Genomic DNA, 20,405 nt, shown 5'->3' with positions numbered 1-20,405 from the left:
GGTCTTGTGGTAGCAAGCATGACTTGTCCCCTTAGCTAAGCAGGGCCCACCCTGGTTGCATATGAATGGGAGACTTGATGTGTGAGCACTGTAAGATATTCCCCTTAAGGGATGAAGCTGCTCTGGGAAGAGCAGAAGGTTCCAAGTTCCCTCCCTGGCATCTCCAGGATAGGACTGAGAGAGATTCCTTCCTTCAACCTTGGAGAAGCCACTACCAGTCTATGTAGATAATACTGAGCTAGATAGACCAAGGGTCTGACTCAGTATATGGCAGCTTCCTATGTTCCCCCCATCACTTTGTCATAAGCATCATAGATGGTCATAAGTGATAACGGGATGGGATGATACAGATTATGCAGATGTTCAAGAGGACCAGGAACAATCTTTCTGTGAGAGGCTCCATGTATGAGTTTTGCTTTGTGCTTCGTGTCTAATTGATCACTGTCTTTTATATCAAGATAACATTTTCCATTTGGTCAGAATGGCTGGAGACCTCCCCACCCAAGACTGACTGACTGAATAGAGCTATCAGGGTTGTTTTGTTGAAGTGTAGAAGTGAATTAATACAAGAGTGTGGTGGCTGAAGGCCACTGTGGCAGGGACTGATGGGAATTGTAGTCCATTTGGGGACCCAAGTCTGGGAATTCTTGGTTTAATTTGATAGGTTTCCGGGCAAACTACCAAGTGCTAGTTATGACTTATAAAGCCCTAAACGGCTTAGGTCCTGGGTATTTAAGAGAGCGTCTTCTTCGCTATGAACCCCACCACCCATTGAGGTCGTCTGAGGAGGTCCGCTAACTCGTTTGGTGGTCACACAGAGATGGGCCTTCTCGGTTGCTGCCCCAAGATTGTGGAATGCACTCCCTGCTGAGTTACGATCCTCCCCATCTCTGGCTACTTTTAAAAAAACATTTGAAAACCCTTTTTTTTACCCAAGCTTTCTCAGGTCTTTAATTAAAAATACTGTTTGTTTAATTTTATGATTTTTAAATTATTGTATTGTTTTAACTTTATATGCGCGGGGGAAATTTAAATAATGTTTTTGGCAATTTTTTGAAGGAATCCTGAATATCATAGTTCCTGATTACCCACAGATACCAAATTTTGCATGAACAATCCTGCCACTTAAATTAGCTGAATGTACTACTTTTTATATCAGAATATGCTCGGGGAAAGGTTTGGGTTTTTTTTGTTTGTATTTTTAATAAACTGTTGTTTTCAACAGATTTAAAAAAATAATCAGATAAATAATTCAAAAATTAGATCTGTGATATCATACTATGTATTGTTCTGCCTTTAATAAATAAATTCCGAAATGACATAATGCCCAAGAAAAGCAGGTCTTTCTCAGTTTCAAATTTACTATGTTTAAATTTACTATATATGAATACTGTTTGAATTTGAAATCCTACAAATTTCAACTGTTCTTTTACTTCCCTTTTGCAAGCACATTAATAAAAAGTTATATTAAATATATGTAATTTCTTGAACTTTCCTATAAGTGTAATCTATGCAAAATGACTTTACCTAGTCAACGACGGGCCTCACCTACTAGTATACCATATATGTATATACTAGTAAAATACTCCTTGTGACACACATGCTACATTGGTCTCAGTTTTTAATGTGATGTTTCATTAACATGGCAGAGTCTCGTTCTGCATCAAGTTTTGGGCAGGGGATGAGCAAGTTTTTAATCTCCCCACCCACTGCAAAAAAGGTTTGGGGGAAAACAATGGGAGTGTTTTTATATAGGTGTAAATGTTTTTGAGAGGAAGGTGCCTCATGTAAAGCTTGATCTTTGACCCTTTTGTGCAGTTTCCTCATATGAATGTCTGCAAAAATTTCTTTGTGCCTTCTTTAGAGGCCTCCACTGTCATTTTTTATTCTCTAAAACATTTGTTTCTGCTAGATCTCTCACTGTGAGATTCATTGCCCAGCTGTTCACAGCACTGGAATTTTTATAGGTATGTCCCAGATTCCTTTTCTTGTGGTGCTGGTGCTAATCTGGAACATGCCTATAAAATTTCTGTCACACATTGATGTTCACATAATGAAAGGGAAATACCTGATAACTAATGTTTTCCAAACCCTTGGGTACTTCTTCATATTGCTGAGTTTGCTGCAGAACCCTTGGGCATTGGCCATAGATGCTGGGGATTCTCCCAGGATTGAGCCCCAAACCAGTGGCACCACGGCGGCAAACCCACCTACGGTGCCACCCCTGGAAACATGGTTAGGAGGAGAGTGAGCGCTCTCCTAACTCTGTTTCCTTGATTGTGTGTCAGCCGTGGCTGCAAGCAGCCGCAGCTGGCAGACTCAGGGCGGGGAGGGGGTGTCCCCATAAACTTGTGCAGAGCATTATTGGAGCTCCAGGGGGTGGGGTGACACATTGCAGCGCATCCCGGCATCCCAACTCTTGGAGCTGCCGGCAGCTCATCTGGGTGGGCTCATCTGGGTGGGCTATCCACCCACCCAAGGATGGCAGAACGATCGTCTGCAGGGAGGTAAGCACTTTCAGGTTTCCTCCCTGAAAACAGGGTAGTCCTCCTTCACTGCTCGTGAGGAAGGGCTCTATGTGTACATTGTATACAGATCATACACTCATTGAACATGATATGTGAATAGATCTAAACTGTCCACCATAACAGAATTTTTTTACTGAAGAACATCATGGTTCCTGAACAGACATGCTCTTAAATGCCCATCTAATGACCAGTTCACATGATCACTTGTCATTTGTGTTTACTAAACACTAGTCCTCATTAGACTGTTGGTGAAATGATGCAGTACATGCTTACCCACACTGGAAGCCGGTTGGAAATCCTGCCCCAACCTGTGTCTCACTGTTTCCACTGCGACACTCTCAGATACACTGTCATTTGTCTAAAGAGGCAAACACTGTATTTGTGATGGTAAACGATTCCATGATTGGGAAGCTCAGGCTCCTGAGCCTTCTGATTGCGGAAGCGTCCACCTTCATGGATACATCGTTAGCCTTTTCAGATGAATGCCAGTGTAACTATGAGTGGTGCAGAGGAGGCGGTGAGTGATGGATGTGGGTGGGATGTCCACCTGCTTTCAGATCATATACTGCTAACTTAGCAAAGAGGCACCTTTTTAATGTGGTGATTCTCTTTATTTAGCAGGGGGAGAGTAACTGGCCCTATCCACCCCCAGCACAGTACCTCCAGTGATTTGTCTTTTTAGATTGTGAGCCCTTTGGGGACAGGGATCCATCTTATTTTTATTTATTATTTCTCTGTGTAAACTGCCCTGAGCCATTTTTGGAAGGGCGGTATAGAAATTGAATAAATAAATAATAAATAAATAAAAATACTGTTCTGTTTTGCCAAAATGTCTGAAGAAGACTTTTGTCTCAGTAGAAATGAAAATAAGAACACAATAATTCTCTTGCTAGGTATGGCCAAGACCAGTCATTCTGTATTTAAGTGGCAATCCACTAGGTGCCTCTGAAAGTTCACAAGCAGAGCATGAACGTGATAACCATCTCTGAGCTTTTGCCTCTGGATGTGCAGTGTACTATTTATTCATTATTTTTCAAAATTATGTAGGTTGGTTTTTGGCATAGCCCTCAAAGCATCTATCTATCTATCTTCTGTCTATATATTCAGGGGCGGAGCCACCATTGGGCCAACGGGGTCAAAGAACCTGGGCCGGTGACCAATCAGGAGCCGTGAGAGCGGCCCCAACACGCCCCCCGCATCTGACGTCAGATGCGGGGGCGGTAGTTTAGCTCCCGAGCGGGGGCCTCACAGCCCCTTCAGGAACTAAACTAAGGCTGGTGTGCGTTTGCAGCTCCAGCCAGGAGCGGCTCTTCCCTGCAAAGGCAGGGAAGAGTCCTGGCTGCACGCTGCAAACACAGCGCCAGCCTAACTAGCTCCTGAAGGGGCCACGTGGCCCCTTCAGGAGCTAAGACTGGTGCTGCGTTCGCAACACAGCCCAGGAGTGGCTCTTCCCTGCAGGGGCCGCGCAGCCCTTTCAGCAGTTACAACTGAGCTGACTCCCGAGTCCCGAACGGAGCCTCAAGACTCTGTTCGGGAGCCAGGCCACGCCCCTGCATCTGACGTCAGATGCGGGGGCGTGGCTATTGGGGCGTCCGCCGTGGCCGCACATGGGCCACCGGCAGGCTAGCTACGCCCCTGTATATATTTATTTATCTTAGACGTACCTGTCACTAATCCCATGTGTGGCAGCTCTCACAAGAGTTGCCAGATAGTGATGGGAACAATAGTGATGGGGATGGGCAGCCAGCTGGTGGGCCAGGAGTTAACGGCGGCAGCAGGCAGGCGAATGACGGCACTATGTGGTGCGAGAGCAAAGAGGCAAAGGCGGCGGGCGGGCAGGGAGTGGGAGGAAACTGCGGCATCTGTAGGCGAGGAGGAGGAAGGAAACAGTGAAGGGGGCAGGCAGCTGGGTGGGAAAGAGGAGATGGGACGGGTGAAAGCTGTGATGGGCAGGGGGAGGAAGGAAATGGCTGGGCAGAGAGAACTAGAGGCGCAAATGCTCTGTGCCTGGTCCAGCTAGTTGAACAATAACATTTAAAACATGTAAAACAAAACATTTCACCATAATGGCTAACACTAATGGTGAACAGATCTGTCAAAAGGGTTTGTGTAATCCTTTTTTACTGTAGAGCTCTTTAAGTTGATATCACCACACCTTGAGGTTTTGTACAATAATTATACATTGCATGTAGAAATGTTTCCTTTTAGCATGTCTGAATCTACTGCCAATTGACTTCACTCGGTATCTCTGAATTCCAGATTTATGAAAGAGGGAGAAGATTTTCCCCTGTCTAACAACTCACTCATTTATTCATCTCACCCCACCCCCAAGAGAGCGTTCTCACAATCAGGATGATGGAGTTGAAGCAGGATGTGTCATGAGAATCCAGAGTTTTACTGGGAATCCAGATCCTTTGCTGTGGCAAACCTGAATGGGGCCCAGATCAGCTACTTCAAATCAGATCCTAGAATACCGATCTGTATTCCTGGTAAAACTTCGGGTTCTCACAACATGTGCCATGAGAGTGTGCAGGGCCTAGGGATCCCAAATCCCCACTTCAACTCACATTCTGATTGTGAGAATATTTCATAAATTTCCACTTCTTCTCAAAGAAGAGAATGTCTTCTTCACCATGAGTACCATCACCCATTGAGATCATCTGGAGAGGTTCTTTTGCAGTTGCCACCAGTTTGTCTGGTGGCTACACAGGGACGGGCCTTCTCTGTTGCTGCCCCAAGATTCTGGAATGCGCTCCCTGCTGAAATAAGAGCCTTCCCATCTCTGACAACTTTGTAAAAGTCCTTGTCTTCCCCCCCTTCACCTAAGCTTTTTAACTTGACTGTGGTTTTAAATTGTTTTAAGGTTTTTATTTTTGTCTTATTTTATGTTGTTGTATACTTCCCAGAGACGGAAGCTTGGGGTAGTCTACAAATTTGATAAATTAAAAAAAAAAATCATTAAAAATATAGGCTATAGGTGGGGCAGATGGTTTGGTGGCTGAGCCAGGTGCGCGTCTCCCTTGTTTTCTGCACCTGTTTTGTTTTTAGCAAGAGGGGCAGCTGCTAGAGATGACAGCTAGCCTAGCTCACCTGTGACCTCACCCTGCCATCTCTCCCTAGAGGCTTGCCCAGCACAACTATACGCAGCCAAGAAGCTCTTCTTTTCAGAAAAGCTGTTTCTGAACACACAGTGTACCTATATCTAACAGCCACATAGGTGCTGAAGATGTCCAAAGTAGCTATTAAAAAGTAGACTTTTAGCTATCTGGTCAAATCTTTGCACTCCTGTGCCATGAAGTATTCTAGTAATTTTGGACATAAGTAGTTTGGCTTCCACTAGTTATTTGGTACCTCAGTATCTCTTTAGTTTATCCCTAAAACTCATCTTTCTTCTCCTCACATACAGTGGTGTGAATTGGTGGCCATAACACGAATGGTATGACTATATACAGAGTTGCTCTGCTATGTTTTATTTATTCACAATATTTATTAGATGCCTTTCCAAAAGTACAAGGTAATGTACAACAATTCAGTGTCCATACAGCATTTTTCATCCCTCTGCAAAAACTTGTCTACTGTGATGGTGGCTGAAAGACTCTGCATATGGATAAACTGAATTATTCTAACATTTTATTTTGGTCTTGAAAATAAATAAATGAGATTGATATTGCCAAACCTTTTGGTGTGTTCAAGTGCCAACTCATTTGATCTTATTCCTGCACTTGATTATTAGAAACTATTCCCCTACTTCTACCATTGGGGTATCATATTGAGAAGGGTATATATATATCTACAAGTTCAGTTCAACTTTATTATGGTCAGTGACCAGCAAGAGAAAAAAAGGAAAAATACATTTGTATAGAGAAAACAATACAACACTGACCTGTGTAACCTAAACAGAATTTACAAACATATGACGAGTCCTAGAGGCTAAAAAACCCCAAACTTTAGCTACTTTACAAGACACATAAGAATCTTTGTCAGCACAAACAAAATTAACATAAAAATCAGCCAAATGGCCTAAATATTTCACTAATATTGGCAAGATCAGGTCAAGTCTTAAATCACGGTAAAAGGAACACTAAAGGAGGACGTGAATTATTGACTCAATCTCTCTGGAACCACAGGGATATTGACATTGTGAAATAGGTATGTGTTGAAATCTGCTTTCCCAAAATGCTGAAGGGAGGGCATTGAAATGGGCCCTAGCAAAAGCCCATCAGTATTTTGGATAAGTTAGTGTTAATATAATGTTGGACCAGATCTGGTGAGTTCCCTAAGCACCCTAAGGAAACTGAACAACAGATTTAGATCACTCTGTAATTCGGTATCCATTGTGTATTGTATAATAACTAAAGACTTCTCATAGTCCTATGAAAGTAAAAACCACAAGAAAACAACTTATGGTTCATACCCTTCCACCAAGTAGATTGGAAATTATCCAGCAAGAGTAAAGGTGTCAAACCTATAGATGTAAAATTAAGCTTAAGCCAGAAAGTAATAATGGCTTAACTCTGTTTTCAACTTTAACCAGTCCTGTCTCCAGTCTCAATGCAATATTCAAAACACATCTAGGTGTAATAAAGAGAGCTCTTAAGAAACCAGATTGAACCCTTTCAAGTAGACCAAAGTTGGGATAGGGGCCCAACTGCACTCTGTATAAGATGTAGCAACAAACAGTTTAATAGCCACTGGGGAAAAACTTCCTCCCTGGGCATGATGGAATCTTAAAATAGCTGCCGCACTTCTTTGGGCCAATGAAGAAACACATTGCACAATTTTTCCCCCATTGGCCTGAAAAACAACACCTAGATATTTGAAACAGCTTACTTGCTTTATAGGCTGATTATCGATGTACCATTGTGTACTTTTGGCCTGGTGGAAAAAATTATTTTCATCTTGGAATAATTGATAACCAAATTCTCTTCTTTACAATGTTGTGCAAGAGCCTTAAGGGCTCTCTTTAGGTCAGTTTGAGTTTACGATAAAATTACTGCATCATCTGCATATAGTAAAATAGATGTCCTGTTTGTCAGCTTGGGGGCATGCAGGTCAAGTCTCTGCAATCGTGTAATTAAATAATATAGATATTAAATAGGAAAGGGTGCCAAAATACAACCCTGTCTTAACAACAACAACATTTATATACTGCTTTTCAACAAAGATTTCCAAAGCGGTTTACATAGAGAAATAATAAATAAAATGGATCCCTGTCCCCAAAGGGCTCACAATCTAAAAAGAAATATAAGATAGACACCAGCAACAGTCACTGGAGGTACTGTGCTGGGGGTGGATAGGGACAATTACTCTCCCCCTGCTAAATAAGGAGAATCACCACATTAAAAAGGTGCCTCATCGCCCAGTTAGCAGGGGTCTAACATCTTTGTGGGTGGAAATAGGGTTAGACAGGTGTCCAGATAAATAACACCTTTAAGCATTCATAAAGTTTATATAACAGTAATAACAGGCATTTGTCAATTGTGGAATCTCTTAATTTGACCCAAAGGAGGCTCTTGAAATTGAATCAAATGCTGCAAAGAGATCTTTTAGATCTACCTGCATATTTTTCTATTAAATACTGCAAAACCAAAAATGATCCGTAGTTGATCTGCCACTTCTGAATCTGGCTTGCTCATCCTCTGAAATGTTCTCTTGCCCAAGAAGGGTATAGTTATTGTGTGGGTCTGTTTGGATAATTAAGATGGTGGGGTGTGAATGTGAGAGGGTTAGTTCACTGTTGGATGAGAACTGTCAATAGGTAATAAAACAGGTTGTGTTGTCTCGGAATTAGGGCATTGCATTTTGCAGTTCAGTTATATGCTTAGTGCAATTAAATAGTCAAATCAGTCAAATGTAGTGATCCATTTTTGTCCTTGAAATTATTTGTGAATGTCTCAGAATGCAGCTCTTCTGACTGTCATTTTTGTCCCCCTCAGGAATGGATAATCAGACAGTGCTGGCTGTCCAGTCCTTGCTAGATGGCCAAGGAGCAGTGACAGATCCATCAGCACAAACTGTCAATACATCTTCCACCATCCAGTCTTTGGGTGAGTCCCTCATTTGCATACTAAAGAAGATTGAAAGGAATCCAAGTCAGAGTTGGGGCTTCCGTTTTGCCATTTGTTGGCCTTGTTCCCAGTGTAGATCAGAAATAATTTGCTAGAACTTTACACAAAAAGGAGACTGACATGCCTCCTCAAAGGAATCAAAGCTAATTGTGCTCTGCTAAGCCATATGTTCAAGCATTGCTTATGTGAGCCCAGAAACCATGTTTTTGGAACAGTTTGGGGTCAATGTTATGTCACTCATATTCTCTAGCTATATAGGAATGTGACAATTAGCTGGTGAATGTTGCACATAATGTTTAGTTATGACCCTGCTGTATACAGCCAGCATATTAGAGAACATTTCCCAGTTGGTTTTTCTCTTGATTATTTTCCCTCAAAAGTCTGATCATACCTCTTTTCAACCTTTCAAGACCCCAAATACATATACAGTGAACACATTGTGTTGGAAAGCTTTGCCTTCCCCTACACATAGCTGTTAGAGCAGGGCTGCACAGCTTCAGCCCTTCTGCAGATGTTGGCATGCAGCTCCCATGATCTCCGATTATTGGCCACAGTAGCTGAGGATTATGGGAGTTGTAGTCTAAAAACAGCTGGAGGGCAGCCTTGTGTTAGACATCTGTAGGTAGCTTCCATGTGGACAGCTGTACATGTTGGGACTCCCTACAGACCTCTTAATGAATGTGTGTAACGCGGGCTGGAACCTACACTATGCTACCTTCCCTCCAACTCATGTGTGTTCATTGTGTATGTGTGAATGACTAAAAAGGGCACTTAGTGCTCATGAACAGTTTCCTGGTTAGAGATTCCTCTAAATCTGTCCTTTTCTGCATGCCATATTATTTCAGAATGTGATACTTGGTTATTTGTGATTATTATGGTTGCAACATACATCTTGGTTGTAGGGCAGGGCCTTTCAGATTCTTGTAGAAAAACATCACGTATATCCCTCCAATTCCTTACAAGCTTGCCTATAGAGAGCTTCCAGCTATAGAGCGGTATATAAATGTAAGTGCTATTGCTAAGTGCTATTGCTATAGAAAATAAGATATAGGGAAGAATGTTCAAAGGCAGTAAGAGAGCAGTGTGTCATTTTTCACTGCAAGTATTAGGATGTGCTGTATGTCTTCTCTTGATGTCTTGGAGTGTTTCTTCAAAGGTGTGATCTGTGATGGCATGTTTTATTTTAGTCCAACATATGTGATTTTTGAGTTCCAAAATGATTTGCTTTTATTTCACCAGCAAACTAGTAAAGAAGTTGGAGTAAGGGAAGTGTTCTTCTCTTACTTCAAATTTGGTAAGGTGCAGCCCATTCCTACCTACATGTATATTCCAAAGCTCTTCACCATTTTCAGCTTAGCACCTCAGTCATAAGCTGGGTTCAGATATAATGCAAAGCTATGCTTTGTACTACCCATAATTAAGAACCTGTGCCATGTTTTCAGTTTCTGGGTGCTTTTGTTTCCCATCTGCTCAGGACTCAGCTTCATAAGTTCTCTCCCATCTCCATGATACTGCAGCTCTCTGGAGGTGCAGCGATGGCCCTAACTATGGTTTGCCAGTGGTCTGTGAATGCACTTCAGATGTAAACTGCCGTAAGAAAGCCAAGTGGTAGTAAAGATCCCAGAGTTTCAGCTGGACTTGACAGTTCACTCGCCTCTGGTTAAGAGACCCTATTGGCCTGTGAGCCACAAATGCTTTCTCTTTGAGTTTCTCTCAAATGCAACTTTTAAAAAAAGGGACTCTGAAGCTGGATCAGCAACTTTACTCTTCTGTTTCAGATGATGAAGATGTGTTTCTTTGTGGGAAGTGTAAGAAGCAATTCAACTCGTTGCCGGCTTTCATGACTCACAAGCGGGAGCAGTGCCAGGGCAGTGCCCCCTCACTAGCTACAGTCTCTCTGGCTGCCAACAGTGTATACACCCCATCTATTACATCAGTGCAGCAGGCTCAGACCACCAATCGGCAGGTAGAGATGCTGGGCTCTTGGGGGTCTTGGCACCTTGCACAGTGGACAGTTTAATGTAACTCCCAAACCAGCTACTGCAATGTTATGGCTTTTGAAAACCCCCCTCATTTCTTTCTGTGTGTGTGTGTGTGTGTGTGTGTGTGTGTGTGTGTGTGTGTGTGTTTCGAGTGTGTGTGTGTTGGGGACAGATCCATCCTTGGCTGGTAAGCCAAACTGATTTTTGTGAACCCTTTCATTTTCACTTTGAGTCAGGATGGCCATTGAGAAGTAAGCATGTTGTTGAAACTGCAGGACCAGGTTATTAACATATAGATTAAATAGAAGAGTGACCATCCCTGTCTCCAGCCTCTTGTAACAGGGAAGCAAGACATCTGCCTTTAATACCTACTCTAACCTTCATACAGATATTAAATATTTTTAAATCAAAACAAGTAGTCATCTGTTAATGTTTGCAAACAACAATATTAGTTGAAGTATCTCACCATATAGGCTATCAGAGTTGAGTCCACATACAGGTAGAATTTTTGCATATTAACCTATAAGGTGGTTAAGTACAAAACAGTGGTGTAATGTTAAACTCCCTTGTCTGAATTCAGCCTGTTCCTTTGCTGATATTACTTTGGTTCTTGATCCCAATTTGTTAAGTACAAAATAGAGTCATTCACATGACTCATGAGGATGGGGCAAGGGAGGACTTGGGGGGTGGGAATTACGCAGGACTGCCTGCCTTCCCCACACAATCAGAGCTGAAGCATTGTGCTCTCAGTGGTGTGCAAGCGCTCCAGGAGCAGTGAAGGTGAGGGGAGGAGATTAGGCTGGGTCCTCTTGCATCTCACAACGTACAGTGCAAGGAGCCTGATGCATTGGGGGATGGTGCTCCTTCTGCCCAGTTCTATGGTTGTGTGGGCTGACACGACCAGACAGTGAGGGAGGGGGCACATGCACACCTTCCTCCCTCACTTTTAGCCTTTCAAACCCGGGCTACCCGACTGAGGAGCACCAGGATCAGGACCAATCCCAGTGCTTCTCATGATCAGCTCTACCCAGGTAGAGCCGAGCCATGCTAGCCTGGGTATTGCTGGTTGTGAAAACAACCTCAATATGTCTCATAGGTTAGATGTTATGTCAGTGGAAGTTACTGAGTGGCAGCTGGAAGAATCCTATTTAACCTTTAAAAACATTGGGATAGTAATATAGATCTCCTACTCATTTGGTATCTTACCATGTATGTTGATATAGTTGAACAATTTTGCTAGCATCATTGAAGTTTGTTTAGAAGGATTCCAGGGAGGGAGCATATCTTCTCCTGGAGATTTATTTTTGCAAAGATTTTGAATTAAGCATTTAACCTCTGGAGAAATTAGGGGCAGCCATTGATCCATTTTAACCAGTTACGGAAACTTAATTAGGAGGAAAGGATTTGGTTCTCCTGGATGAGTTCTGAAATTAAAAAGTTAATCAAAATGCACCTCCCATTTATCAGCCACCATCTGAGCTTCTAAAGCATGTTTTACTTCCTTCAAACGATACTTCACTGGGTTTAAATCTGTAGGGATCCTTGCAACTGCAGTGAGTTTGACTGCTCGAAGTTGTCTTTTGTGGGCTGCTGCCCCTCCCCAACAACCTTTTTTTTTAACCACAAACTCCCTCAGCTTCATAGTTGATTTCCCCACCTAATCTTAGACTATTTGGTAGCAACCCACCTATATATTTAATTCTCCTAAACGTACCTGTCGCTAATCCCATGTGTGGCAGCTATTGCGAGAGCAGATGCCTGGGCGATAGCAACGGGGACAGGAGACAATGGCAGCAGCAGGCTGGCCTGGCCCTGGCCCGGCCACCGGTCAGCCGGAGGAGGCAGCGGTGGTCCGGCTTGGCCCGGCTGCCAGGATGAGGATGAGGAGGTGGGAGGAGGAGGTGGACTGGCCCAGCCGCCAGGAGGAGGGGGTGAGTGGAGGTGGAGGGTTGGCTTTCCGGCTGGCCTGCAAGCCAGAAAGCATGGAGTGGGGGGGGGGGAGAAGTGGGCTGGCCCACCGGCCCAGCAGAAAGCGCGAGGGGGGGTGGGCAGAAGCTGGCACGGGGCGGGGGGAGCAGCCAGCCAGAAAGCCGGGCATGCCAGCGTGGTGGTGCAGGGGAACAGTGGTGGTGGATGGGCCGGCCGAAATTTTAAACAATAGGTACAACTGAGCTAGAGGCCTATGTGTAGTTTGTCACACCACCACCTTTAAGGAAGGGTGGTATATAAAATAAATAAAAACAAAACAAAACAAGGAAAGTGAACATATAATTATCAAGTAAATCACCTGGACCGTTTTCTTTGCAAATTTCCAGGCTAACCCCTGGATAATTAATATCAGATGCCTATTTTCATTGGGAAATAGCTCATGAGATCATGGAGGCTTATTTCTCCATGAGTTACCTATCTTTGTTTTGAAATCCTGCATTAGTATAATAGAGGCAATTGAATATGCTTTACAGAGTCTTTCTAGCTGAAATGGTTTAGACAAGTAAATTCCTCCTGAAAACAGGGTGAAATTGTTGTTGCTATTATCATGATGTATCCTAAGCGCTTGTAGTATCAGAAGGCGTTCTGCTCACAACAGTGGGTGGGGGTGATCTCCTCCTTCCATTGATCTCCCCTTTGTGCCCTACCCTCCATGCTCCATCCTTCCCAGCTCTCAGGAGTTGATTTTTTGAGGCCACAGGAGAGACTGGCAAACATCAGCCTACACAAGCTTCCCCCTTGTGCAAGTGGAACTTATGCTTGCAAGAACTGCTTTACAAGCACTTAGGATACTACTTCTTATTGGCTAGCACGCAAATTGCACAAATAAAAAAATTGCACAAATGACATTATTTATTTATTTATTTATTTATTACATTTATATCTGCTCTTCCTCCAAGGAAGAGAGCATTAGACAAGATTAAGCCCACTATTTCCAATGGGCTTCTCTTGTGGGAGGTCATTTATGCCATTTTTGTAATCGTGCAGTCTGCTTGGAGGCAATACTACTCGGCTGGCATACCATTGTGCAGTGTGTCTGCCATTATTATTATGACACCCCTGTACGTGGAGCTTTGCAAAGAACTGGCGGACAAATTCTTGTCCTGAGAGGCCTTTAATCTAGGTTACACAAGGGAGACAAAAAGAGGAAAGGGAGGGAAAAGGAAGCAACAGTAAACACAGGGAAGGAATATGCACTTGTTTCAGTGGTGCATGCTTAAGCTTGGTTAGAGTAGAGAATTGGGGACTAAGGCAGTTTGCCAAAGTCTTCATGGAAAATATGTATTTAAGAAGGGATATGAAGGATGTGAGAGAGGGGCATCACACAAGGGTTCTGAGAAGCAGTTCCAAGCATAAAGCGCAGCAAGAAAGGAAAGGTACAGTCATTTGAGGGAGCTGGAGACCTTCAGATGGTTGAGGATGGTGGAGCTGGAGGGGTAAGTATTAGGAGCAGGAGTGTAACAGGATATGAGAGCTGAGAGGTCAGAGGAGCAAGGCCATGGAAGACTTTGAAAGCAAGGACAAGGAACTTGTGTGGATTTAAAATGGATAGGAAGCTAGTGAAGGGATTTAAGGAGGGATGTGTTGTGCTCGGTATAACGAGAAGCATGCTTTTGGCAGCAGAGTGCTGGATGGAGGTGTGGGGACCATGATGAGCCAATGGGAGATCAGAGAGGAGAAAGATGCAGTCCAAGCAAGAGAAGACAGGGGCATGAACTTGAGTTTTTGCTTAGAGGACAAAGAGGAAGGCTTGTTCTTGCAAACAGTGTTTGCATTTTGACCAACAATAAAATGTTAAATGATGTTGTTACTTTCCAAGGCAAGGATCTTAGATATTGTAACATTTTGTAGATCCTTATCATGTCCAGTCTGGCAGAGAGAGATTAGATTGAATAATGGACATTTTCTCATAGCCTGCTTTAATACCGTCTTCAAGTGTGATTTTAAAAAATAAATTTCTGTGCTGTGATCCAACATGAGATTATGTTTTGCCTCTTCCTTCTAGCAGATCTCTACATATATTACAGTCCCACCCTCTCCTCTCATCCAGACGCTAGTGCAGGGGAATATCTTAGTGAATGATGAGGTGCTGATGTCGGCTATGTCTGCTTTTACAACCCTGGACCAACCAATGCCCACAGTGCAACCCTCTGCCCAGGTATGTAGAATGTTTTCCTATCTTTTAAGATGCATAAAACCTCTGGCAAATCATGTGTAGAATTGTATAAATAGCTTGCTATAAAGATGCAAAATATACAAATGTGTCTGAAACTAGAAACCTGTCAGAGCATCTTTGTACCTCTGAGTGAAATAACCATTTGATAACCTGGCTTGAAATGTCAGTTGTTACAAAATGACTGCTTTCACAATCTGACTGTAACATATACAAAGCATTCAGTACTAAGTTTATTGTTCAGGAAGACTGGATATGTTGTAATCATTATGCATCAAGCTTTGTGTATACAGTTATCAAAAAGGGAAAGGGAACATTGTGTAGGGAAAGGCACGGAAAACAATTGAGCATAGTGATTGTAGAAACCCATGATGTGCTAACACCATAATATGTGTAGTTCTGAAATGTCATTCTTTCTTTTAAAGTCAAGCTAGAGTAAATGAATGAGAAACAACAAAGAGTCTGGTCATGCCTTAAAGAGTAACAACTTTGTTTTAGCATAAGCTTTTAGGACCATAGCTCACTTGTAGGGATATGCACAGCCAGGTTGCTGTGGTTCAATCTGAATTCAAACCAAACTGTGGGTCCCCAAACCGGTTTGGTCGAACCCATTGGCTGGGCCAGTGAGGTCAATGAACTGGCTTGAAGCGGTTTGCAATCGAACCACTCTAACTCTCCCGGTTTGTGGTTGGAGCTGTACATGCACACCCCTGCTCACTTGTTCAGATGGCCACTTCATCAGATTCATGCAACTGACATGTGAGACAAAGTGGACCTTCGTCCATGAAAGCTCATGCCACAACTGAGTTGCTAGTCTTTAAGGTACCGCAAGTCTCTTTGCTGCAATAAATTAACCTGGTTGCAATAAATTAACCTGATCTCTGAAATTTGTGAAAAAGGGAACCCAACATTATTTTAGACTACTGTATGTAAAGACTGGAAGTCTGGTGCTATGATTGTTATTTATCACATGATGAGTTATGTATTTGCACATACCATCGTATATAAACTTTCAGTTCTATTTCATGTATGGGATATTAATTTCTTTTGAACACAAGACCACATATCTTATTTATTTCTAAATATACTGAAAAAGAGACTTCCACCACTGAATCCCCAGTAGTAGTTGGAAACAACTCTGTCTTGGAACCCCCTCACAGTTTGTGGACTGTTTTTGAAACCATTTGCTCTTCTCAACCTGCCATTTATAAGGGATTCCATGGATTTTTATCATGGATTTTTCAGCCAGAGTGCAGGACCATGGCATCTTGGTCACTATGGATGTGAAATCTTTGTATACTACAAGAGACAATATATTTAATAGAGGAAAATCTCCCTCCGTGAAAAGAGGAGAATTTTCCTACTCATTTTCTTTTAGCTTTGGCCTAGATAGCCTTGCAAAAAAACCTGTTTTGTTTTTGATAACTGCTTGTATTGGTGAATCAGAATTGAATTTACAGGGTTGTTTTTTTTACCAGCACGTGTGGTGATTGTGGTTCATGAATCAAGGTCAGAGTCTGAGCGCAAATTTTATCTGACGCTTTCTTCTCAAGGTTTTGCTAATCTCTCCTTTTGTCTTTTTAGAGCAGCCTGAGTATGCATGCTGGAGCAGGATACCTCCCTCAGCCACCGCCTCCTCCCCCTCCCCCACCACCTCAGCCTCCCCCTCCTCCCCCTCCAACTCTTGGAGCGCCAGGCCAGGGCAACTCAGGCAGCGGTGGAGTGGTGGAAGTGTATAGCACGCCTGCCCCCATGGCTGGGAATGGTACAGTGGAGATACAGAATCTGGGGATGCAGCCTTACCCGCCGATGGAGGTAAAAGATTTATTCAATCAATCAATGTATATACCACCCTTCCTGAAGTGGTTCAGGGTGGTTTACATTAAAATCAGAAACACAGAATAAAACCATTAAAATCAAGAAATATTTGATTGATTGATTAAGTTCTGTCAAGTCAGTGTCAACTCTTAGTGACCACATAGATAGATTCTCTCCAGGATGAAAGAAATATTTAGACCAGATTAAATCTAAAAAAAGAGCTGTTCTGCTGTATCGTGCACTGTAGCTCCATGTGCTGCTTCCTTCTTTCTGATGAGTGCATGGCCTCTGGCTCCAGCAAGACAGAAAACAAATGCTGCTCCTGATCCACTCAATCCTGAAGCACTATTTATCAAAGAAATTAAAGATGCATCAGGTTGTCTTGTGATCAATTATTATTTCCTCTGTGGGCAAGGATGGATGTCAGCCAACTGTAGGGAATTGAGGGTGCAAGAAAAAACAAGGCTTGGGCTACAGGGATTGATTGATGTGGAGAGATTACTGGAATGAAACATATGTAACCAGGCTGTATGTGATGGAGGCAGAACATTGTATTTTTGTCTGCAAATATTGGAATGCCAGTGATAAGCATGGAGGCAAAAGCTTTGTTTAGAAAGCTACCAAGGTGTGGCATTCATGGGGTCATAGGATGAAACCTATATGTGAGTATAGCATCCTGACTTGGTAATAATATCTGAACAGGGTTCTAGTCTGTGGCAATCTTATATCTGTTTCTGAAAGAGCTGGAAATGTTAATGATTCTAATGGATGCATAACCAGAGCACCTGAAGTCAAGAGGGAGGGAGGTAGACTTGAATAACCCTCAGATATGTTAGTTTCAGAAACATTTGAAGGGAAAATAAAAACCGAATGCAGGTAACTCCCTCCCCAAACTGCCCCAATATAACTCAATGAAGTGGAATGTTTGCAGACTCATATGACAGTTAACAGACAACCGGGTGGAGAGTGAGTGGAACTCAGTGGTGAAGAGGGGAAAATTTCTCAGTTTGTTTTCTTGAACAAAAAGAACAGGAAATTTCTCAGCATAAAAGGAGAAATACATCTTTTCATGCTCTCTCTCCATACACTAAATACTCTCTCAAGACCATCACAGCTCCTTATGCTTCTGATGGGAAAGGTGCATAATACTTTCACCCCCTTGAGGCACAGGCTCAAGTAACACATGCACACCAGAGATATACTGCAACATTTTGTTATGGGTCCACACATACATAACTTTATTTTGGTCCATGGCCAGCTACAGAAGCCAAATAACACAAATATTACAGAAGCCAAATATACAAAGCAAAATAATACAACTTGCATCGAAAACAACAGCAAACATAGTTGGTCAACTATCTAAGGTGTCCTTAGCAAATCATGCTATAACATGCTGATACTATTATCTAACAACTGCTATTGAAAAGTTACAAATTCCAAAATTGGTAAGGTTCTGCCTAATTTTACAGACAGCTGCACAAAATTTTGTCACCTTACAGCTAATTTCAGAACACTGGTCAGAAAGTAAGTACGTCACATAAGATACTTCAGAGTGAGCCAGAAGGACCGAGGGTCCAAACATATTCTATGTTAATCTTAAAAATATGTAAGAAAAGCACCGTGATAATTCACAACAGCCATGAATAGTGATAACAATAGCCTCCTGGCAGCAGTCAGTTAATTAAGGCACAGTTGAAGACTGAAAGGATAGATTCAGTTCAGATTTTGGCTCAAGAAAAATTAAAGGTTCAGTTTTTGGACACAGGTTTGGTTTCACCATTTCCCTCCTAGTTTTGTAACTTGGACCTTTGGGATGCTAATTACATGTTTGAAATTAGGCCAGGCATTTGAAGACCTTGTGATCCCATATCTGTTGTTTTGGTGGTAGGGAGAAGATGGAATGTGTTGAGTTGGTCTGTTCTGAGCTGATGTTGGCAGTGAATTTTGCAGCATGTTTTCACCGGTGATTTATGTCTTTCAGGTGCCCAGCCAGTGTGTGGAAAGTTCTGTGTACCCCTCTCCTCCAGTGTACAGTCCAGGCAAGCAAGGTTTTAAAGCTAAAAGCCCCAACACTGCTGCTCCCTTGAACAACACATGTGGCGGAAATGTGACCAATTTTGATTCAACGTCTTCTTCTAAGAGTCGTCGCTCCAAAACAGACAGCAGCCTGCTAGAAGGTAAGACTCCTTGCTGCCAACCCTTGCCATGGTCTTATCCGCTGGTGGGTAGCAAAAGGTCCCTATGCAGTACTGAATGGCCTGCAGACTTTTGTTAGATTCTCAAGAATCTATTTATTTTTTAAAGTGTATTATAAATTTGCTGAATTATTAGCGCTAATTTGAAATTGGTTTTTAATTGATTGTTTTGCTTCTTGTTTTCATGATTGTACTGTACGTTACTATTTTTGCCTTACATGGTTATGGCCTACAATCATACAATAACATATATTGATTGATTAAAAGTATATAAAATGCCACATGCTTCCTTTCCTCTCATGAACATCTGAAATAGATGTTCCATATCTTTTCTATGAGACACAGCCTGTCCCCCTCTACTGGGGAACATCTAGCTTGACATTAGCTAGAGAGGAATTTTGCATATTATGGAATGCAGAGGGAAGAAAAATTACAAGTGTCTGACTCTTCTTGCTCCCTGCACCGCCATAGAAACTCTAAATGCTACTTGTATCTTTCACCCCACTCTGTGGGGAAATGCACAAGTATTGGTCCCAAGTATTTTGTTTTGTTCACTAATGATTATGATCTTATGTCTTTTAAACTGGCTTCTTTATTAAATTGACTGTTAAATTTGCTTGTTTATTCAATTATTCTATTAAATTGCCACCTGCAATTTTTTAATACAAAAAATACACCTTTTTGCCTAAGAAGCTTGCTTCGGTGTATTCCCATAGTGTTCTGTGTTCCTTATTTGTTGTTCTCAAATAGAGCTCCATGATGGGGCTCAGTCTCATGATGGAGATTGAGGGAACAGGAATCAGTGAGCATGGTCTCCTCAGCATGAACCTATTCTGGTTTCCCACTGTTTGTTTTTCAGGAAAACCCAAGTCCCCCAAGCTGAAATGCACATACTGTGATAAGGCCTTCACCAAGAACTTTGATCTGCAGCAACATATCAGGAGGTAATGTTGAGTTTCCTAAACAGCTGCAGAAGATATGGTTGAATGGTGGGAGGAGAGTTTTACTAGGTTCTCTGAGAAATAATTATATTGCTTTCATTGGCGCCATTTTTGTTGGTTAAGAATTTGAAAATTTAAATCTCTTTAACAGGTAGTGTATACACCAAAATCTCCAGTGCAGATCTCAGTGTGTGTGTATGTGTTTGTGTGTCTCAAACCTACACTCAGGCCTAGCTGTTGGCTGCTTAGCACAAGAGCCTCAAGATCTTACAGGGTCTGTTGCCAGCCTGCTAGGTTGGCCCTGCTGATTGGTTATTACTGGGAGTATTTGTATCATATATATTGATTTTTTAAATTGTATTTTTATTCTCTTTTTGTACACTGCTTTGAGGGCCCTCTTTGGGTGGAAAAACAGCCTATACATTTTAATCTAAGTAAATAAATAATGGTAAGTTTCCAGCCACTTTCAGCTCCTACCTTTGCTCCCCAACAGATAGACTTATTACTATGGGCTGCTTCACAATTGATACCTCACTGCTGCCATATGTGACTTCACAAGTCTATTCATCACCCTGTTCTCACTGCCTCATATAGCTTGTAAGGACCCCTGTTACCTAGTCTCTCACTAGAAATTGCCAGGACTTTCCCCTTCCAACTGGCTTCAGAATTCTCAGTGGGCAGACTCAGTTATGCTCTTAGCTAACTTTCCCT

At 42.3% G+C, this 20,405-nt stretch overlaps 1 protein-coding gene across 4 annotated transcripts in view; it reads left to right on the top strand.

Moving 5' to 3' along the window:
* ZNF341 (zinc finger protein 341) overlaps nt 1-20,405 on the top strand; it is a 42,343-nt gene that overhangs the window by 5,768 nt on the left and 16,170 nt on the right. For 2 of the 4 annotated variants that reach the window (XM_053250651.1, XM_053250652.1), the window contains exons 2-7: nt 8,465-8,575; nt 10,375-10,562; nt 14,573-14,725; nt 16,325-16,555; nt 18,540-18,735; nt 19,613-19,697. In XM_053250651.1, coding sequence (XP_053106626.1) covers nt 8,465-8,575; nt 10,375-10,562; nt 14,573-14,725; nt 16,325-16,555; nt 18,540-18,735; nt 19,613-19,697 — 964 coding nt within the window. Of the gene's footprint in view, nt 1-8,464; nt 8,576-10,374; nt 10,563-14,572; nt 14,726-16,324; nt 16,556-18,539; nt 18,736-19,612; nt 19,698-20,405 lie in introns of those variants that run through there. The other 2 variants (XM_053250654.1, XM_053250655.1) reach the window with 2 other exon arrangements.

Source organism: Hemicordylus capensis, chromosome 4, assembly GCF_027244095.1.
Source record: "Hemicordylus capensis ecotype Gifberg chromosome 4, rHemCap1.1.pri, whole genome shotgun sequence".
Classification (NCBI taxonomy): Eukaryota; Metazoa; Chordata; class Lepidosauria; order Squamata; family Cordylidae; genus Hemicordylus; species Hemicordylus capensis.
The sequence above is the reverse complement of the archived record's forward strand: the minus strand, read 5'-3'. Positions and strand labels throughout refer to the sequence as shown.